We start from the raw sequence: 22,515 nt of genomic DNA on the forward strand, positions 1-22,515 counted from the left end.
TCTCCATTCCTCAATATAACGTCATGTTCCCAACCAATGAGGAGGAGATACTGTACACCATATGAAAGGTCCATCTCCATTCCTCAATATAATGTCATGTTCCCAACAAATGAGGAGGAGATACTGTACACCATATGAAAGGTCCATCTCCATTCCTCAATATAACGTCATGTTCCCAACAAATGAGGAGGAGATACTGTAGACAGGGGTGTCCAAACTTTTTTCAAAGAGGGCCAGATTTGATGAAGTGAACATGAAGTGTGTTCGTTCGAGCAACTAATACACGGCCCAACAAGAATCCTCTTGCCTTTGTGGCTGTGTGTGTGTAAAGAGATGAGCTCAGGCTTATTATTTGGATATACAGGGGGTCCCCGAGTTACGAACTCCCGAGTTACGAACTTCCCCTAGTTACAAACCGGGTGCTGCGGGGACCCTCTGCCATTTTCCACGGACCGTCTGCTGTTCTGCGCATGCATGGCCAGACGGAGCCTCGGGAAATGTTGGAAATTTCTGTAATTGGCCGCGCATGCGCAGAGCGGCATTTGACGGAACTTTAGAAATGTCCGTACTTGCCGGTCTGCGCATGAAAGGTCCATCTCCTTTCCTCAATATAATGTCATGTTCCCAACAAATGAGGAGGAGATACTGAGATTGCAGGCTTGGCTGGCTTAAATCAGGTTTGGTCTCCACCCAGAGACTGGCCACATTAATCACCTTGCAGGTGGACAGGCAGACATGGAGAAGGCCATATGAAAGGTCCATCTCCATTCCTCAATATAACGTCATGTTCCCAACAAATGAGGAGGAGATACTGTACACCATATGAAAGGTCCATCTCCATTCCTCAATATAACGTCATGTTCCCAACAAATGAGGAGGAGATTCTGTACACCATATGAAACATTGGACTGTTAGACCTACAAGCACGACTACTGACTAAAAAACATAAAAGATGCTTACATTTTTTCCAATACCTTTCCAGATGGACGTGTCCCGAATATTATTGAGGGAAATTCCGAGAAATCGTCTAGAAAACCCCTTACTATGATTCCAGATTTCCCTCACAGTGCTGATAGACCAGCAGATTCGTCGATCACCAAGAAATCTTCTTCAAGCCGTGAATCCGTTACCACAGGCGAAACTTCATTGTCTTGTTTGGGGTGCGGGAAATCTTTTAGAATGAAGTCTGAACTCCTTATACATCTCAGATCTCACACCAGAGTGACCTTCACGTGTTCAGAGTGCGGGGAATCTTTCACTGACAAAAATGAACTTGTTACACATCAGAGGAGTCACAAGGGTGAGCGTCCTTATTCATGTTCAGAGTGCGGGAAATGTTTCACTGAGAAAAGTGTACTTCTAACACACCAGAGAATTCACACGGGTGAGCGCCCCTTCTCTTGTACGGAGTGCGGGAAAAGTTTTGCTCAGAAAGCACACCTTCTTACCCACCGGAGAGTTCACACGGGTGAGCGTCCTTTTTCATGTTCACACTGTGGGAAATCTTTCTCTGGTAAAGGAAAGCTTCTTACACATCAGAGAAGTCACACAGGTGAGCGGCCATATTCATGTTCATGGTGTGGGAAATGTTTCTCTGTGAAAGGAAACCTTCTAACACACCAGAGAAGGCACACCGGAGAGCACCCTTTTTCATGTTTAGAGTGTGGGAAAAGTTTCACTGACAAAAGAGCACTTTTTAAACACCAGATAGTTCACACAGGCAAGTATCCTTACTCATGTTCAGAGTGCGGGAAATGTTTCACCGAGAAAGCATATCTTCTTACACACCAGAGAATTCATACAGGTGAGCGCCCTTACTCATGTTTAGATTGTGGAAAATGCTTCACTCAAAAAGGAAACCTTCTTAAACACCAAAGAAGCCACACCGGTGAGCGTCCTTTTTCATGCACAGAGTGCGGGAAATGCTTCATATTGAAAAGACACCTTTTGCTACACCAGAGAATTCACACAGGTGAGCGTCCTTTTTCCTGCTCTGAGTGCGGAAAATGTTTCACCGAGAAGGGAAAACTTCTTACACATCAGAGAATTCACACGGGGGAGCGCCCTTTTTCCTGTCCGGAGTGCGGGAAATGTTTCACCCAGAAGGCAGATCTTAACCGACACCAAAAAAGGCACAGGGGTGAGCGGCCATATTCCTGTTCAGAGTGCGGGAAATGTTTTTCTGAGAAAAGCAGCCTTCTTTATCACCAGAAAATTCACTCTCGGGAGGGACCTTTTTCCTGTTCAGAGTGCGGGAAAAGTTTTATACATAAAGGAAATCTAATTAGACACCAGAAATCGCACACCTCCTGATTCTGTTAACAAGTGGATGGTGGCGGCTTGAACTCTTCATCCATAAAAGTGATCAAAAGTTTTGTACTGAAGTAAATCCCTGCAATGTTTCAGGTATAGGCCAAGTCTGATTGGCTGAACCACCTGCTGGATTTCTATATATTTTGGAGACACGAGTGGTGGGATTTGTCTGTCAATGTTCCTGGCTCTCTTACTAAAGACCTTGGGTCAAACACAAGGCCCGAGGGCTGAATCCGGCCCGCCAGGCCTTGTCATGTGGCCCTCGCACCCCAGCTGGAACGTGGTGCAATTCACCCTCTGCTCCCACACCCTGCTGTCTCTTGTAGACAAAGAAGCCTTCTATACTTACAAGGGACGGCTTTGCTCACTGCGGGGACAGATCTTCAGAGAGGGCCAGAGAGAATGATCTCCCTGCAAGGCGGGCCACCTTTCCAGGGAGGTATTAGAGCTGGGCCAGGCAGAGGAGAGAGATGCGAGGATGCTTTGGGGGTGGAGTTGGGGTTGTGCCTCCTGCACTCTGTAGGTAGCGCACTCCTGAACTCTGCACTCTGTACGTAGCGCATCCCTGAACTCTACACTCTGTACGTAGCGCACTCCTGAACTCTGTATGTAGCGCACTCCTGAACTCTGCACTCTGTACGTAGCGCATCCCTGAACGCTACACTCTGTACATAGCGCACTCCTGAACTCTACACTCTGTGCGTAGCGTACTCCTGAACTCTGCACTCTGTACGTAGCGCATCCCTGAACGCTACACTCTGTACATAGCGCACTCCTGAACGCTACACTCTGTAGCGCACTCCTGAACTCTGTACGTAGCGCATTCCTGCACTCTGTACGTAGCGCACTCCTGCACTCTGTACGTAGCGCACTCCTGAACTCTGCACTCGGTACGTAGCGCACTCCTGAACTCTGCACTCTGTACGTAGCACATAAATGAATTCTGTACGTAGCACATAACTGAATTCTGCACTCTCTTGAACTCTGCATTCTGTACGTAACACACTCCTGAACTCTGCATGTAACACACTCCTGAACTCTGAACGCTGCACTCTGCATGTAACACACTCTTGAACTCTTTACTCTGCATTTAACACACTCCTGCACTCTGTACGTAGCGCACTCCTGAACTCTGCACTCAGTACGTAGCGCACTCCTAAAATCTGCACACTGTATGTAGCATACTTCTGCACTCTACGTAACACACTCTTGCACTCTGCATGCAACACACTCCTGAATTCTGCACTCTGTACGTAGCACATTACTGAATTCTGCACTCTCTTGAAATCTGCATTCTGTACGTAGCACACTTCTGAACTCTGCACTCTGCATGTAACACACTCCTGAACTCTGCACTCTGTACATAGCACAGTCCTAAATTCTGCACGTTGTATGTAGCACACTTCTGCACTTTACGCAACACACTCTTGCACTCTGCACGTAACACACTCCTGAACTCTGCACTCAACACACTCCTGAACTCTGCACTCTGTACGTAGCACACACCTGAATGCTGCACGTAAAACACTCCTGAGCTCTGCACTCTGTACATAGCACACTCCTGAACCTTGTACTCTGCACGTAACACACTTCTGAACTCTGTACATAGCGCACTCCTGAACTCTGCACGTAAGGCAATCCTGAACTCTGCACTCTGTACGTAGCACACTCCTGAACTCTGCACTCTGTACGTAACATGCTCCTGAACTCTGCACTCTATACATAACACACTCCTGATCTCTGCATGTAAAACACTCCTGAACCCTGCACTCTATGCGTAGCACACGTCTGCACTCTGTATGTAGCACACTCCTAAACTCTGCACTCTGTACGTAACATGCTCCTGAACTCAGCACGTAACACACTCCTGAACCCTGCACTCTGCACGTAACACACTCCTGAACACTGCACTCTGTACATAACGCCCTTCTCAACTCTCAACTACAGTAGTACACTCCTTAATACCCCAGATACAACAAGCCCTTTGAGGGCAACCATACTGCAGATGCAGCCGGCGATTGAATAGAGTTTGACACCCTTGCCTTAGGTTGTCCCAAATTCTCTATTTGCATAGCAAAGCAAAGCATCCAGCAGGAAAAATGGGATCTCCTGGTAAAGTTCATGGAAGGTGTGAAGAACCAGGACATCTCTCCACCGTTTAGATATTATAATTTTTTGCATCTTTATTTCTTCACATAATGATTGGCTGGTCACTTGTGGTTGCTGTTCGCCATTGCTCTATGTTCTGCTTTGCTGAAGAAACTGACTATTAACTGGTCCAATCGATTTTTTATTATATAATTTGACTTTTCTTTTAATATACACAATCTGATTTAGGCGTCTTTTTTTTATCTTGTGTGTTATTCATGTATTCTGATATGTTGAAGTAAATATGAAAGTTTCACACTTTATATTTGTTTCGAATTCCTTCTTTATAAGGGACTGTAATTGTATGATTTGGTGATGGGAATGTGCTCTGTTCATAGAACGTTTTATGAGTGAGACGGGGCGGGGACTAGAAGGTCCAGTTCCACATATGATATTCTATGATATATGACAGGGGTCTCCAAACTTTCTAAGCAAAGGGCCAGTTTACTGTCCTTCAGAGTTTACGAGGGCCGGAAAGTTGTCAGTGGGAGTCGAAAAGGTCCCAACATCAGTGGGAAAAATTAACGCCCCATTGTTTGTTTCAGTGGGAGTAATTGTGCCCCATCATTGGGTCCCATTGTTGGTGTCATTAAGAAAAACTGTGGTGTAAGTGGGTGGAATTGTGCCCCATCATTAGTGTCAGTGGGAGGAATTGTGCCCCATCGTTGGTGTCAGTGGTAAGAATTGTGACCCATCGTTGGTGTCATTGGGCCCCTTTGTTGGTGTTATTGAGAAAAACTGTGCCCCATTGTTGGTGTCATTGTGAGGAATTGTCCCCTCATCCTTGGTGTCATTGTGAGGAATTGTCCCCTCATCCTTGGTGTCGTCGTGAGGAATTGTGTCCCATCCTTGGTGTCATTGGGAAGAATTGTGACCCATCGTTGGTGTCATTGGGCCCCTTTGTTGGTGTTGTTATTGAGAAAAACTGTGCCCCATTGTTGGTGTCATTGTGAGGAATTGTCCCCTCATCCTTGGTGTCATTGTGAGGAATTGTCCCCTCATCCTTGGTGTCGTCGTGAGGAATTGTGTCCCATCCTTGGTGTCATTGGGAAGAATTGTGACCCATCGTTGGTGTCATTGGGCCCCTTTGTTGGTGTTGTTATTGAGAAAAACTGTGCCCCATTGTTGGTGTCATTGTGAGGAATTGTCCCCCCATCTATGGTGTCATTGGGAAGAATTGTGACCCTTTGTTGGTGTCATTGGGCCCCTTTGTTGGTGTCATTGGGCCCCATTGTTGGTGTCAGTAGGAGTAACTATGACCCATTGCTGGTATCAGAGGATGAAAAAGTGCCCCAAGGGCCAGATAAAAGCAAGCAAAGGGCCGCATCTGGCCCCCGGGCAACAGTATGGAGACCACTGATATATGATATCCCTGCTGGTGTTGTATCATCTTTGGGGCGCAGTACTGGTCTCCACCAGCGGATGGATCCTGGCAGTGTGGAGCGTACTGCTCTTCCTGCGCTCAGGTGTGACTTGAAGCCAATTACTGACATTCCTATTTATACCCGGCGAGTGCAAACACACCTCGCCTTGGTATCTCTCTCCCTGACCTGGCGTTCCTGATTTCTGAGCCTGTATCTGATCTGACCTGACCTGATCCCTATCCCGAACCCATCCTGGACATGTCCTTCCTGCTTCCCCATTACCTTGGATGCCTGACCACTTGTTAGCGCGCCGGCCGGTAATTGAGACCGTGGCTTTGCGGCCTTCTGCAGGCCCATCTTTCCTTCCCCAGGCGCCATTTCGCTAATTCTAGTTGCAAATTGCGACCTGGCGCCCGGACTTCATCGAACCCTGGTCTGAGGATACATAGATCCAATACAAATACCACATAAAAAATGTCCAGAAGATGACGCGGCGACGTGCGTGACCCTGGAAGGTCAATGCTTCCACGCATGCGTCGAATCACTTCGACGCATGCGAGGGCTTTCGACCGAGCGGACATATCCGGTGAGTCTTACAGACGCCCGAACATGTCCGACGGACAGGCTTCCAGCGGACATGTTTCTTACCATGCTAAGACACATTTGTCCGCTGGAAACCTGTCCGATCCGCCGGAAAATTGTCCGGTCGGCCGTACAGACGACCAAACATGTCCGCGGACCAGTTTCAGCAGACATGTTCGGTCGTGTGTACGAGGCCTTAGACCACTACAACTTCCAGATAGAAAATTCCCACCACTTGCATTGCTGGTTATCTTCCTCATAGCCACAGTGATAGGTTCCATAACCTCACACTGGGCACCTGTCCACATAAGGGCACTGATATCATAAGCATCCTGCCCATTAGTTCACTACAAATTCCAGACAGAAAGGTTCCACCACTTTCATTGTTGGCTATTCTCAGGGCTGGACTGGGACAAAAATTTGGCCCTGGACTTCATCCAGACTGGCCCACTTTGACATGTCTCTCTTATGGCGGCCGGACAACTCCCGCACCCCCAGCCACCCAAGCCCCCTCTCCCCCTTCACTAGCCACTAGCTGTTCTACTTTATTAGAGTAGAGCGGCTGGTACTGGTACTCTTATAGGCCGTACCAGTGGGGAAGCTAGAAATTATTTCACCCGGGGCAAAGAATCAGTTCGGTGCCCCCCCCTTATGGGACAAGATTAGGCAGAAGTGAGAAACTCCCTGGCCATAGCTGTTGAGTCAGATGTCTGTCCCCTCCCCCATGCTCCTCTGTCGTCCCCCCCTGCTCCTCTGGTCCTCCCCCTTATTCTCTGTTCCCCCTAGGTGAGCGCTGCAAGAAGGGAGGGGAGGTGAGCTCTGCGGGGAGGGAGAGACAGAGGAGCGGAGGGGGGCAGCTGTCCGCTGTCACTGAAGCCGGCCCACTGAGCCATCGGCCCACTGGGAAACTCCCTGTAGTCCCAATGGCCAGTCCATCCCTGACTATTCTCCTCATAGTCACAGTGTTAGGCTCCGTAATCTTACACTGGGCACCTGTTTACATAAGGGCACTGATATCAGTGGCATCCTGCCCCTTGGATCACTACAACTTCCAGATAGAAAATTCACACCACTTCCATTGTTGATTATCCTCCTCATGGTCACGGCGATAGGCTCCACAATTTCACACTTATCCACATAAAGCCCACAGCATAGCCCTGGGTGCCAAAATGTGGTACAGAGGGCAGCCAATTCGAGTGCGCGTTGTGCTGAAACGCATGAACAAGACGTAATAAGATGCATGCGGGAAGGCGTGTTCCCGCTACACCTAGTGTGAATGGGGCCTCTTTATTCTCTTTTACTACAAATAGAAAGATAATGTGGATTAAACAAAGTGATTATATATCAATAATATAAAAATGTACATAGATGGGCTATAACAAAAAAATATTAATCATTTTACATATTTCAGAATTTTAGAACATTATCAAATTATTGTTCATTTTATTTATATTTTTTTCCTTTGTTTCAAGTTTCAACTGAAATATGATATACATATGTAAGAATCAGCTGTCAAAGTACTAAAAAAAAAAAAAAAAAAGCAAAGCCTGCAGTTTTTATGTTCACCACAAGGTGGTGATCTCACTTGTTGTCAGGGGCATGGGCAGACAGGAAGTGATATCACATGCATACAGGAAGTGGAGTGAGGTACCAAAGAAAGTTCTGTGGTGATGAGAGTTTAGAGAAAGTAGAGAGGAGACATTGCTGAAACTGGCAGCAGAGAGGGTAATAAGATATTATTTTATATTTACACCCAATAACGCCCCTTTATTTCTGTCATTACCCATATTTAGTGTGGTGAGACATTTATCCAGCTGTCTACCCAGAGCCTCTGGTTTATAGACCAGATACATCCTAAATATAGAGCCATTTATCCAACTGTCTACCCAGAGCCTCTGGTTTATAGACCGGATACATCCTAAATATAGAACCATTTATCCCACTGTCCATCCAGAGCCTCTGGTTTATAGATCAGATACATCCTAAATATAGAACCATTTATCCCACTGTCCATCCAGAGCCTCTGGTTTATAGACCGGATACATCCTAAATATAGAGCCATTTATCCAACTGTCTACCCAGAGCCTCTGGTTTATAGACCGGATACATCCTAAATATAGAACCATTTATCCCACTGTCCATCCAGAGCCTCTGGTTTATAGATCAGATACATCCTAAATATAGAACCATTTATCCAACTGTCCATCCAGAGCCTCTGGTTTATAGACCAGATACATCCCAAATATAGAGCCATTTATCCAAATTTTACTCCAGAGCCTCTGGTTTATAGTACAAATTTTGATTTGGTCCAAACACAGGTTCAGAGTGAACTTTGCCTGTTCTGGATTTTTCTGACACACGTCCCATAGGAGTTTCCTCTATGTTCATGCTTCCGCTGTGTACTACAACTGTAGGTAAAGCATTCAGAGTGCCACATACATACGCAGATTATGAGAAGCCCCCCCCCCCATCGCAGACCACCGCAACAACTGGGCCATGGGTCCTTGTCCTCATCAACATAGACACAATGAGATCCCCCCTAACAAGGTCTCTCCCTCCACATGATTGTCTTTTCCTTCATTCCTGGTCAACCAGTCCAATTCCCTGCCTTCCTCTGCTCATTCTGTTGGCCAATCTGCCACCTAAGCTTCCTCCTTCCTTCCTCTTTCCTGCCCAGAGGGTAATATTCTGCTACAAAGCCAGGTTTCATAGGCATAATTTTTGGTCCTATTGAGGCCATGGATAGCAGGAGTCACAACTGTGCTCCTTTGACCTCCTGAATCAGTTTTTGACTTAAGCCCTTGAGCCAGATACCTTACCTGAGGAGGAGGTGATAGTTAACCACTTAAGGACCCCTTACCGACGATATACGTCGGCAGAATGGCACAGCTGGGCACAATCACGTACCTGTACGTGTCTCTTTAAGGCCCAGCCGTGGGGTCGTGAGTGCGCCGCAGCCGGAGCGCTCTCGACCCGATCCGAAGCTCCATGCCCGCGGACCCGATCGCCGCCGGTGTCCCGCGATCGGTCACCGGAGCTGAAGAACAGTGAGAGGTGGATGTAAACTCACCTTCCCCGTTCTTCATTGTGGCAGTGTTAGTGCATTTTTTTTCAAAATTGTCGCTCTATTTTTGTTTATAGCGCAAAAAATAAAAAACGCAGAGGTGATCAAATACCACCAAAAGAAAGCTCTATTTGTAGGGGAAAAAAGGGCGCCAATTTTGTTTGGGAGCCACGTCGCACGACCGCGCAATTGTCAGTTAAAGCGACGCAGTGCTGAATCGCTAAAAGGGGCAAGGTCCTTAACCTGCATAATGGTCCGGGTCTTAAGTGGTTAAAGGAGAAGTCCAGCCTTTTTAGGCTGGGCTTCTCCTCTGGGTCACAGAAGTGCAATTCGTTTTGCACTCCTGTGACCCATTTTCAGCGGAGAGCGGTCTGAAGTCCGATCTCCGCTGGCGTCACTGCCATCAGTTGGGGCAGAGCGTCATCACGACTTTCAATTCGGGATCCACTAGCTGCCCTGATTGATGGCAGTCTCAGCGAGCCGCCGAGGCAGCCTCTTTTGCCCCTCCACTGCTCAGTGATCCAATGAGCGTGGAGAAGCAGAGAGGAAAGACGCTGACTGACAGTGGAGGAGTGAGAACCGAGCCATCGGCGGTGTTCGGTGGCTCAGTTCTCAGTGCAGAGATGCCGGGGGACAATTGGAGCATCAACCGAGGTAAGTATGAATATAAAAAAAAAAATGAAAACCCATACTTCTGTTTTAAGGATGATTCCTCTCCCTATGAGGAATGGGATCTAGTTGACATGCTGGAAGTTAAAGCGGGGGTTCACCCTATTAAAAAAAAAAAAATGTTTTTTTTTATTATACCATTACATTCGGCATCGTAGCGCGAGCTACAGTATGCCGGTCTTACATTTTTTATCCCCGTACTCACTGTGCTATGGATCATTGAAGATTCCGGGGAATGGGCGTTCCTATGGTGAGAGAAGGTGATTGACGGCCGGCCCTGGCACGTCACGCTCCTCCGGAAATAGCCGAAATAGGCTTGGCTCTTCACGGCGCCTGCGCATAGCCTGTGCGCAGGCGCCGTGAAGAGCCGAGACCTACTCCGGCTGTCTTCGGGGAGCGTGACGTGCCAGAGCCGGCCGTCAATCATCCTCCCTCTCCATAGGCACGCCCATTCCCCGCGGGAGTCGGAAATTTCAATGATCGATAGCACAGTGAGTACGGGGATTAAAAATTTAAGACCGGCATACCGTAGCTCGCGCTACGATGCCGAATGTAATGGTATAATGATGTTAAAGCGGTAGTTCACCCCCCCCCCGACACATTTTACCATCGAGACAGGCATTGTAGCGCGAGCTACAGTATGCCTGTCCCGATTTTTTTAACCCCGGACTCACCTTGTTCTCGTAGATCGTATTTTTCGGCTCCCGCGGGGAATGGGCGTGCCTATGGAGAGGGAGGATGATTGACGGCCGGCCCTGGCACGTCACTCTCCCCGAAGACAGCCGGAGTAGGTCTCGGCTCTTCACGGCGCCTGCGCACAGGCTATGCGCACGCGTCGTGAAGACCAAGCCTATTTCGGCTATTTCCGGAGAAGCGTGACGCGCCAGAGCCGGCCGTCAATCATCCTCCGTCTCCATAGGCACGCCCATTCCCCGGTATCTTCAATCTACGAGAACAAGGTGAGTACGGGGGTAAAACATTCGGGACAGGCATACTGTAGCTCGCGCTACAATGCCTGATTTTATGGTAAAATAAAAAAAAAAAAATTTTTCGTCGATAGGGTGAACCCCCGCTTTAAGGAGGGTGAACCACCGCTTTAAGAGTTCATCCAAGCTTAATTATACTATTGCTACCTTTATTTAAGCTGTAAACTTCTGCTTAGCATTAGAGGAGCCTGACTTTCTCACCCCAAAGTATAAGAAGCAGTCTGAGATGTAAGAACTATGAAAGAACTCCAGACAATTTTCATCCCAGTATCGTCCAGATAATTCTCATTTTATTATATATCTACAGTGAATAGCGTCTTTTATAGATTACACGTCTATGTCAATGAGTATGGATAAGAACCATGTGACTGAAAGGATATTGAACCTCACCCTGGAGATCATCTACCTGCTGACGGGAGAGGTGAGGAGGATTCTGGGAGGTCACATGACATCACTCTTATCTCTATTAATAAAACACAGACCTGACCGGCGAGGTGAGGAGGATTCTGGGAGGTCACATGACATCACTCTTATCTCTATTAATAAAACACAGACCTGACCGGAGAGGTGAGGAGCATTCTGGGAGGTCACATGACATCACTCTTATCTCTATTAATAAAACACAGAGCTTACCGGAGAGGTGAGGAGGAATCTGGGAGGTCACATGACATCACTCTTCTCTCTATTAATAAAACACAGACCTGACCGGAGAGGTGAGGAGGATTCTGGGAGGTCACATGACATCACTCTTATCTCTATTAATAAAACACAGACCTGACCAGAGAGGTGAGGAGGATTCTGGGAGGTCACATGACATCACTCTTATCTCTATTAATAAAACAAAGACCCGACCGGAGAGGTGAGGAGGATTCTGGGAGGTCACATGACCACTCTTATCTCTATTAATAAAACACAGACCTGACCGGAGAGGTGAGGGGGATTCTGGGAGGTCACATGACATCACTCTGATCTCTATTAATAAAACAGAGATGAGGAGGATTCTGGGAGGTCACATGACATCACTCTTATCTCTATTAATAAAACACAGACCTGACCGGAGAGGTGGTTTGTAGAGATAACAGTTAAATTGTCTCTTTTCTCAGGAGATCAGTGTAGTGAAGAAAAAATCTGGCGAGCCATTAATCCCCAGCAGCTCCATCCAACAGACGTCACCCATCACAGTGCCTCCACCTCACTGTCACTGTCTGACAACAAAGCTAAATATTAACAAGAAGATTTTGGAAGCCACCAAAAAACCTGATCTGCTGACAGGAGAGGTGAGCGGTGCCGGGACTTCTGGGACATTATCCAGTAACAGACAAGGGATGTGTCTGGATGGTGACTGTATCATTGTGTGTGTCAGGTTCCTATAAGGTGTCAGGATGTCACTGTCTATTTCTCCATGGAGGAGTGGGAGTATTTAGAAGGACACAAGGATCTCTACAAGGACTTCATGATAGAGAATAAGCCGCCCTTCACATCACCGGGTAAGAGGAGACTTTATTGTAAAGGAGAGAGCAGTACGGAGGGTCCACCTAGATCCCCCATCATCTGATAAACACAAGGGGCCAGATTCACAGAAGAGATACGATGGAGTATCTCAGATACACCATCGTATCTCTGATTTTTACTGGTCCTATCTATGCACCTGATTCATAGAATCAGATACGCATAGATAGGGCTGAGATCCGACAGTGTCACACTGTGTTACACTGTCTGATCTTTTTTTGGATTTAAAAATGGCGCCGGGGGCGTTCCCGCTGATTTACACTGAATAATATGTAAATCAGCGAGATACGCGAAATTCACGAACGTACGCGGACCCGGCGCTGTGTTCTTACGTCGTTTCCATAGCGCGGTACCCGTCGTATACTTACCCCTGCTAAAAGCAGGGGTAAGTATTGTTAAGTATGGCCGTCGTTCCTGCGTCGAATTTGAAATTTCCTACGTCGTTTGCGTACGCCGATTCACGAACACGCGCGTCGCAAGTCCCGCTCACGTCGCAACCACTGACGTCCTATTGACGTCAGTGGGAGCAATGCACGCCGGGAAATTCCCCGGACGGCGCATGCGTATTTAAATCGGCGCGGGAGCGCGCCTGATTTAAATAGTACACTCCCCCAGCCGCGGAATTAGAATTCCGCCGGGGGAGTTAGGATCCGCCGTCGCAAGTTTGGAGGTAAGTGTGTTGTGAATTTGACACTTTCCTCACAAACTTGCGAGGGCGGATCTTAAAACACATAGGTTACACGGATCTAAAGATCCGCTAACCTTTGTGAATCTGGCCCATAGAAACAATGTATTCAGTCAGTGTGTGTTTCCTACAGATGGATCCAGTAACGGGAACCCACCAGAGAGATGTCCCAGTCCTCCGTATTCCCGGGATTCCACACAGGAAGATCACACCATCTCATGTAACATTAAAGACAAGATAAAAAAGGAGGATGATGAGGTTGATGTGATGGAGGAGTTTTCAAAGGGACAAAGAGATCCCTCCAAGGATGTCAAGAGGGAGCCATTCGGTGACACAAATCCACCAGAGAGATGTCCCCATTCCTGGGATTCCACACAGGAAGGTCTCACTATCCCTCACCATCATCATGAGGTATGTGGGACTGAGCATGTAGACCTAAAGTGTGTTAGGCCCCGTACACACGACCAAACATGTCTGCTGAAACTGGTCCGCGGGCCAGTTTCAGCAGACATGTTCGGTCGTGTGTAGGCCCGAGCGTGCAGGATTCCAGCAAACATTTGCCCGCCGGGCCTTTTCCCAGCGGGCAAATATTCCTGGACTTGTTTTAAAACAGTCCGCTGGAATCCTGCCCGCTCGGACATGTTCGGTCGTCTGTACAGACCTACCGTACATGTCCGAGCGCCCGCCATCCCTCGCATGCGTCGAATGACTTTGACGCATGCGTGGAAGCATTTAACTGGCAGGCCCGCCCACGTCGCCGCGTCATCGTCGGGGCGACGCCGCGGACACGCCCCGCGTAGTGTTTACGCGCGGATTTCTGTACGATGGTTAGTACAGCCATCATACAGAAATCCCCGGCCAGACATGTACGGTGAAAACGGTCCGGCAGACCGCTTTCATCGTACATGTTTGGTCGTCTGTACACGGCCTTAGAGTCTCTTGTTCCTTTCTACGAATGTATTCTAACATGACATCTTTGGAATTTAGAGTGTAAAACTGGGAGATTTGAAAGTTGAGGATGAAGAGGAAAAGGAGACGTTGGTGAGTTTTCTCACTAATTATTAATTATCTTACTATTAAATAATATTCTCCTGTGAAGTCCATTGTTGTTAGCACTTTTTTTTTTACAGATTTTTTTATACATTTTTTATAATTTTGGAGCTTAGAATGAAGACTTGATATATACGACAGTTGAGGTTAAAGAGGAAGAAGAGATAGATGTGGGTGCCAATCAGCAGTCTACAGATAAGGATGGGGAGATTTTAATAAGTAAACAGGAGATTTTATCTCCTGATATTGGTACAGGTAAGCGATAAAGAATTCCTTAGGCTGAAAGGGTCACCTATTCTCAGCAAGTTTTTTCAGTTGTTGCAATTGATATGGTCTAAACACTGTTCATTTACTTATTAAAGCGTTTTCTATTTTGATAAACATATGGTTACTAGATCTGTATCAGTCACCCAATTCTGCATGCTCTGTGCTGTCCTTGTCCAATGTTATATTGTACAGAGTGTAGAAGGGAGTTCTCTATTGCTGAAATAAGAACATCATCAATGTATCTATCTCACCACCTAATGTTCCCAAAAAAGGAGGTGCACATACTGTACATCATATGAAAGGTCCATCTCCATTCCTCAATATAATGTCATGTTCCCAACAAATGAGGAGGAGAAACTGTACACCATATGAAAGGTCCATCTCCATTCCTCAATATAACGTCATGTTCCCAACAAATGAGGAGGAGATACTATACACCATATGAAAGGTCCTTCTCCATTCCTGAATATAATATCATGTTCCCAACAAATGAGGAGGAGAAACTGAGATTGTAGGCTTGGCTGGCTTAAATCAGGTTTGGTCTCCACCCAGAGACTGGCCACATTAATCACCTTGCAGGTGGACAGACAGCCGTGGAGAAGGCCATATGAAAGGTCCATGTCTATTCTTCAATATAACATCATGTTCCAAACAAATGAGGAGATAATGTATACCATATGAAAGGTCCTTCTCCATTCCTCAATATAATGTCATGTTCCCAACTATTGAGGAGGAGATACTGAGATTGCAGGCTTGGCTGGCTTAAATCAGGTTTGGTCTCCACCCAGAGACTGGCCACATTAATCGCCTTGCAGGTGGACAGACAGACACGGAGAAGGTCATATGAAAGATCCATCTCCATTCCTCAATATGACGTTGTGTTTCCAACAAATGAGGAGGAGATACTGTACACCATATGAAAGGTCCATCTCCATTCCTGAATATAATGTCATGTTCCCAACAAATGAGGAGGAGATACTGTACACCATATGAAAGGTCCATCTCCTTTCCTCAATATAACGTCATGTTCCCAACAAATGAGGAGAAGATACTGTACACCATATGAAAGGTCCATCTCCATTCCTCACCAAACATTATCAGTGCACTGCACAGACCCAGTTCCCCCATACTTGGGTTAGATGTCTCAGTCCTGTTAGACTAGTATACAGTGCAGATTCGTAAAGATATTTTAATGATTTTTATTTTATTGCCTTCCAACAGATGGAGGACGTCTGAGGAGCACCTTGGAGGAAGATCTTATTTTAACCTCTGATGGCAATGCAGAAGATAATGGCAAAGTACAATATTCTCCAGCAGTAGATCGCATCGCTCACAATATACACCATCCTGAGACATCAATGGATCCCTCTAATCCTGAAGAATCTTCTGACCAATCACATTCTGTTACTCCAGATGTCCATCGAAGGTTTCACGGTCCAGAAAGGTCAACAGATCCACCTCATCCCAAGGGATCTTCTCCAGGCCATGAAGGAGTTCACACAGCAGAGTATTTATTGTCGTGTTTGGGGTGCGGTAAATCTTATAAAACAAACTCTGAACTTCATCTACATCTCAGATCTCACACCAGGGTGATCTTTACGTGTTCTGAGTGCGGGAAATCTTTCACTGAGAAAAAGGAACTGCTTACACACCTGAAAATTCACGAGGCTGAAAATGTTTACTCGTGTTCCGAGTGCGGAAATTGGTTCACCAAGAAAGCTGCACTTAAAAGGCACCAGAAAGTACACACGGGCGAGCGTTCCCATACGTGTTCGGAGTGTGGGGAACGCTTTTCTGAGAAAAGGACCCTCCTCATGCATCAGAGGATTCACACGGGGGAGCGCCCTTTTTCCTGTCCAGAGTGTGGTAAAAGTTTCATTCAGAAACCAGAGCTAAACCGACACGTTAAAAGTCACAAAGAAGTGCGTCGCTACACGTGCTCAGAGTGCGGAAAATATTTTCATGAAAAAATCAACCTTCTTGATCACCAGAATATTCACGCTCCTGTTCAAGGTGCGGGAAGTGTTTTCGTTCATGAAGAGAATGTGAAAACACACACCTCCTGATTCTGATGGCAAAGGCGTGGTGGAAAATGTTAGCATTGCATGGTTTTTAATGTTTCAGTTTATGGTTGGCGTCCATAATCCTGTTCAGAGTGCGGAAAATGTTTAATTGAGGGAAGAAAATACCCTTTTCTGTGTGGGAAAAGTATGAGAAAAGCAGACCTCAACTGACACCAGAAACTGCACAAAGGTGAGCACTCGCGTTTTTTTTCCAAAAGAGGCCACCTTTTTTATCGCCTCAAAAGTCACACTTGGGAGGGCCCTTTTTTTTACCTGTTTAGAGTGCGGGAAATGTTTAATATTAAATAAACACCTTGGGCTAGATTCAGAAAGAGATACGACGGCGTATCTCCTGATCCGCCGTCGTATCTCTGAGATCCGACGGTCGGATCTATGCGACTGATTCATAAGAATCAGGTTACGCATAGATCTCCCTTAGATCCGACAGGTGTAAGTGACTTACACCGTCGGATCTTAGGCTGCAATCTCCCGCTGGTCGCTAGGTGGCGCTTCGGTTTTTTACGCGATGAATATGCAAATCCCGATTTCCGCCGATTCAGAAACGAACGCCCGCCCGTCGCTTTTTTTTTTTACGTCGCTTGCGTTCGGCTTTTTCCGGCGTATACTTACCCCTGCTGTGTGCGGGGTATCCTATGTTAAGTATGGCCGTCGTTCCCGCGCCGAGTTTTGAATTCTTACGTCGTTTGCGTACGTCGTTTCAGAATTCGGCCCGACGCAAGTTACGCTCACGCCGAAACCAATGACGTCATTGGGAGCAATGCACGCCGGGAAAATTTGCGGACGGCGCATGCGCATTTAAATCGGCGCGGGGACGCGTCTGATTTAAATGCTACACTCCCCCTAGCCGCGGAATTTGAATTCCGCCGGGGGATTTACGATCCGCCGGCGCAAGTTTCGAGGTAAGTGCTTTCTGAATACTGCACTAGCCTCGCAAAATTGCGCCGGCGGATTGTAAATCAGATAGATTACGCGGATCTAAAGATCCGCTAATCTATCTGAATCTACCCCCTTCTGTTACATCAGAGAATTCACAAGGGTGAGCACCCTTATTCCACTTTCAAGTGCGGGAAATGTTTTTAATGAGAATGCAGACCTGAATAGACACCAGAAACTGCACAAAGATGGGGGTCCATACTCATGTTCAGAGTGCGGCAAATGTGTCGTATTAAATACACACCTTCTGTTACATCTGAGAATTGACAAGTGTGAGAGGCCTTTTTCCTGCTTTGAGTGTGGGAAAAGTTTAATTGAGAAAGTCTACCTCAATAGACACTGCACAAAGGTGAGCTTCCGTACTCGTGTTCATAGTGCGGGAAATGTTTCATATCAAATAAACATCTTCTGTTACATGAGAAAATTCACAAAGGCTAACGCCATGATTCCTCGAGGCGACTCTACAAGACTTCAGTTTTAGTTGCCGGGTATTTATTTATTTTCTTGTCTTGATTTTGTTCTTGTTCAATTATTCTGATGTGTTGAAATAAATATAAAATCTCTACAATATTTGTTCTGACTCCCTTCTTTATAAGTGAATGTAATTAACCACTTTAGGACCGCCTGCCCTCAGTGTACTGCAGGCGGGTGGCCTGTATAGGCACAGCAAAGTAATGGTACGTCGCTGCCTGTTTTCGGGTTCAGGGCGCGTACACACACGCAATGATTCATGGCCAGGACCTGCTGATCGGCTGTGTCCAACCAACACAGGGCTCTGAAAAGAGGGAACGATCTCTCTGTTTCTTCTCCCTGCAAAGCAACACAGGGCTCTGTACAGAGGGAACGATCTCTCTGTTTCTTCTCCCTGCAAAGTAACACAGGGCTCTGTGCAGATGGAACAATCTCTCTGTTTCTTTTCCCTGCAAAGCAACACAGAGCTCTATACAGATGGAACGATCTCTCTGTTTCTTCTCCCTGCAAAGTAACACAGGGCTCTGTATAGATGGAACGATCTCTCTGTTTCTTTTCCCTGCAAAGCAACACAGAGCTCTATACAGATGGAACAATCTCTCTGTTTCTTTTCCCTGCAAAGCAACACAGAGCTCTGTACAGATGGAACAATCTCTTTGTTTCTTTTCCCTGCAAAGCAACACAGAGCTCTGTACAGATGGAACGATCTCTCTGTTTCTTTTCCCTGCAAAGCAACACAGGGCTCTATACAGATGGAACGATCTCTCTGTTTCTTTTCCCTACAAAGCAACACAGAGCTCTATACAGATGGCCACGATTTTGATGTGTCTGGAAACAATGCCTGTGTATTATTGAGGTCTATGGACCTCAAGTGGCGTCAAAGTGGAACCAAAGTAGTGCAGGGACTACTTTGAAGTCGCACAGATATTAACGGTACTCATTGCAAATCATGCAACTTTGCAGTCCCAAGTCGCATGATAAGTCGCATTAGTGGAAACCGAGCCTAATGCCGCGTACATACGACCATTTTTAATGGTCTAGAAAAAACAAATATTTTTTTTACCTGATTCTTGTCAAGCCTGCCTTGCCTACACACAACGACCCGGTCCGAAGCTCCGTGGCCGCGGGACCCGCGGACCCGATCGCCGCTGGAGTCCCGCAATCGGTCCCCGGAGCTGAAGAACGAGGAGAGCCGTGTGTAAACACTGCTTCCCCGTTCTTCACTGTGGCGCCGTCATTGATCGTGTGTTCCCTAATATAGGGAAGCACGATCAATGACGTCACACATCCAGCCCCGCCCCCCTACAGTTAGAAACACACATGAGGTCACACTTAACCCCTTCAGCGCCCCCTTGTGGTTAACTCCCAAACTGCCATTGCATTTTCACAGTAAACAATGCATTTGCATTTTTTGCTGTGAAAATGACAATTGTTCAAATGTGTCAAAATTGTCCGATGTGTCCGCCATAATGTCGCGGTTTTACGAAAAAAATCGTTGATCGCTAGGCATGTGCAATTTTTTAAGTTACGAATACGTTTTCCGTAAATTTTCGTTATTTTAGTTGATTCGTTAACATACGAATGAACGAACGGTTTAGCGCAATTAATAACGAATAACGATATTTTCAAAATAACGAATATGAAAAACAACGAAGATACGAAAGATGAAAGAAACGAAAACATAGAAACAACGAAAATACCGAACCCAAAAAAAAAAATAATTACGAAAAACAAAATGAACGAAAATGCAAACTTACTAATATTCGAAGACCGAAAAGAAAACAACCGAAATGCCGAACAAAGAATAAAAACCGAAAATCAAAACTAACGAAAATTAAATTACGAATCTTCGGAAAATGGAAATGAAAACAACGAAAATACAAAATAATGTAAATTAGCTTTCGTTAGTACTGAAATATTTCTGGACATTGACCAATAGCCACTGAGCGCTGTCCCTTTCCTCTGAAGAGGTTTGTTCCTTCCCCCAATGAGCTTCTTTCTCATTACCTCCTGGCTCCTTGTGTCTTTTTCTGTGTTAGACTGCAGTGCATCTCATTTCTAGATTTGTATTGGTAATATCTGACATATTTTAGTTTTCTTTTACGTCAGACTTCATTCTGGACAGGGTGTGTGTGCTAACTAAGACAGTCAAGTCAATCACAGTAAAGTACAAATTACAAAATGACGACGAGTAGTGTGTCGAATAAACGTAAAATGTATTCTAACAGAATTACGAATGCAATAAAATCTACAAAAGTACATTTTTACAATCAAAGGAAATTAGGCACGAAAATACGAATGATCATAAAGCAACAAAGATATATTTCTTACGAAAATACGAATGCGGCATGATGGAAAATATAATGTAAATACGAATAGCAAAACAACGAGAATTAAACTAACGTAAAAACGAAGAAACAAATAAAATCATTTTAAAAATACGAACGCGGCAGAATACAAAATATAACGAAAATACGAATCTTGATTCAATGAAAAATAAACTAACAAAAAAAACGGAAACGGAAAAAAGAGTTTTACGAAAATACTAAAGAGTGCGAATACGATAACTAACGTCTTACGAAATTACGACTCATTACGAATCACGATAAACGAACAGAAACGAAACAGAAATAAACAACAATTTTTGCTGTGCACATGTCTATTGATCGCTGCCATTAGTAGTAAAAAAAAAACGTATTAATAAAAATGCAATAAAACTATCCCCTATTTTGTAAACACTATAAATGTTGCGCAAACCAATCCATAAACGCTTATTGCGATTTTTTTTACAAAAATAGGTAGAAGAATACGTATCGGCCTAAACTAAGGAAAAAAAAAGATTTTTTATATATTTTTGGGGGATATTTATTATAGCAAAAAGGAAAAAATATTGCATTTTTTTCAAAATTTTCGCTCTATTTTTGTTACCAATCGTGTGTGGGTCCCATAGGTTATTTAACCATCGGTTAAAAAAAAGCCAACTTTCTTTAAATTTAACCGATGGATTCCTAACCGATAGGTCAAAACCGTTCGTCAGTAGGCACAAGCATCGGTTAAAAATCCACGCATGCTCAGAATCAAGTCGACGCATGCTTGGAAGCATGTCGTTTTTTCAGCACGTCGTTGTGTTTTACGTCACTGCGTTCTGACACGATCGTTTTTTAACGACAACGATCCTTCAGACTGTTCTCATCGGATGGACTGATCGTGTGTACGAGGCTTTAAACAACACTACTGTATATAAATAATAAGTTGTGAAGGTAAAAGTGTAAATATATCAAGATGGACTATAGCAAATTTAAACAAAATGTCTTGTATAGAGTTTAAAAAATATATATATATTTTTTAGAACGCTTTCAAATTATTGCTTTTTCATTATATTTTTCCCTTTTTTTTTTTAACTAAAGCATAATGTGCATATCTAATACACTACCGGGTAGTTGTCAAAGTAAGAACAAAACGGTATAATCTGCAGTTCTTATATTCACCACAAGGTGGTGATCTCATTTATTGTCAGTGGAACGCACAAACAGGAAGTAATGTCACATGCAGACAGGAAGTGATGTAAGATGCCTACAGGAAGTTTTGGGTGAAAGGTTGAGCTATGAGGAAGTGGAGAGGAGACATTACCGAAACTGGCAGCAGAGGAGGTAATAAGATATTATTTTATATTTACACCCAGTAACCCTCCCGTTATGTCCGTCCTCTTCCTCCATAGTCACTGTGACAATCCATTTATCCAACTGTCCATCCAGAGCCTCTGGTTTATAGACCGGATACATCCTAATTGGATAAATGGATCTATATTTAGGATGTATCTGGTCTATAAGCCAGAGGCTCTGGATGGACAGTTGGATAAATGGCTCTATATTTAGGATATATCTGGTCTATAAACCAGAGGCTCTGGATGGACAGTTGGGGAAATGTTTTTATAACGGTCCATCCAGAGCCTCTGGTTTATAGACCGGATACATCCTAAATATTGAACCATTTATCCAACTGTCCCTCCAGAGCCTCTGGTTTATAGACCGGATACATCCTAAATATAGAGCCATTTATCCAACTGTCTATCCAGAGCCTCTGGTTTATAGACTAGATACATCCTAAATATAGAGTCATTTATCCATCTTTCATAAAGCTGTCTCGGGTTGTTGGCTCTCATTCTCCAGATTTAGTCGAAGTCCCATCTTTTCACTTAGTTGTTTAACATTGATTATGTGGCTTTTGAGGTTCTCCAATTTTTTTAGCTATGAATGAAATGTCATCAGAATACTTCGATCATCAATCATGAAACCTTTATTTTCTTTCTCCAGCCCTGCTTCTCTCACTATATGGTTAGCATTCATGTTGAATACGTTTGTGAGAGTATGAAACCTCGTCTAACTCCTTT

At 45.2% G+C, this 22,515-nt stretch overlaps 2 protein-coding genes across 3 annotated transcripts in view; both read left to right on the plus strand.

Annotated features, from left to right (window-relative positions):
* Nucleotides 1-22,515, plus strand: part of LOC120910512 (paternally-expressed gene 3 protein-like) — a 47,585-nt gene that overhangs the window by 3,789 nt on the left and 21,281 nt on the right. The window contains exons 6-10 of the mRNA XM_040322270.1: nt 983-2,310; nt 12,230-12,403; nt 14,308-14,361; nt 14,487-14,625; nt 15,859-16,682. Of these exons, the coding sequence (XP_040178204.1) occupies nt 983-2,310; nt 12,230-12,403; nt 14,308-14,361; nt 14,487-14,625; nt 15,859-16,682 (2,519 nt within the window). The remainder of the gene's footprint in view (nt 1-982; nt 2,311-12,229; nt 12,404-14,307; nt 14,362-14,486; nt 14,626-15,858; nt 16,683-22,515) is intronic.
* Nucleotides 13,469-16,899, plus strand: LOC120909490 (gastrula zinc finger protein XlCGF49.1-like). 2 transcript variants are annotated; one of them, XM_040321267.1, is made up of 2 exons: nt 13,469-13,731; nt 15,859-16,899. In XM_040321267.1, the coding sequence occupies exon 2, from the start codon at nt 15,996-15,998 to the stop codon at nt 16,701-16,703; it is 708 nt and encodes a 235-aa protein (XP_040177201.1). In that variant the 5' UTR covers nt 13,469-13,731; nt 15,859-15,995; the 3' UTR covers nt 16,704-16,899. The 2 variants fall into 2 exon arrangements, with proteins under 2 accessions (XP_040177201.1, XP_040177202.1); XM_040321268.1 differs by lacking the exon at nt 13,469-13,731 and adding an exon at nt 14,303-14,361.

Source organism: Rana temporaria, chromosome 8 (assembly GCF_905171775.1).
Source record: "Rana temporaria chromosome 8, aRanTem1.1, whole genome shotgun sequence".
Classification (NCBI taxonomy): Eukaryota; Metazoa; Chordata; class Amphibia; order Anura; family Ranidae; genus Rana; species Rana temporaria.

Bases quoted from the DNA above. Each gene is read 5' to 3' on its own strand.
- LOC120909490 (XM_040321267.1), top strand. From the start codon at position 15,996: ATGGATCCCTCTAATCCTGAAGAATCTTCTGACCAATCACATTCTGTT.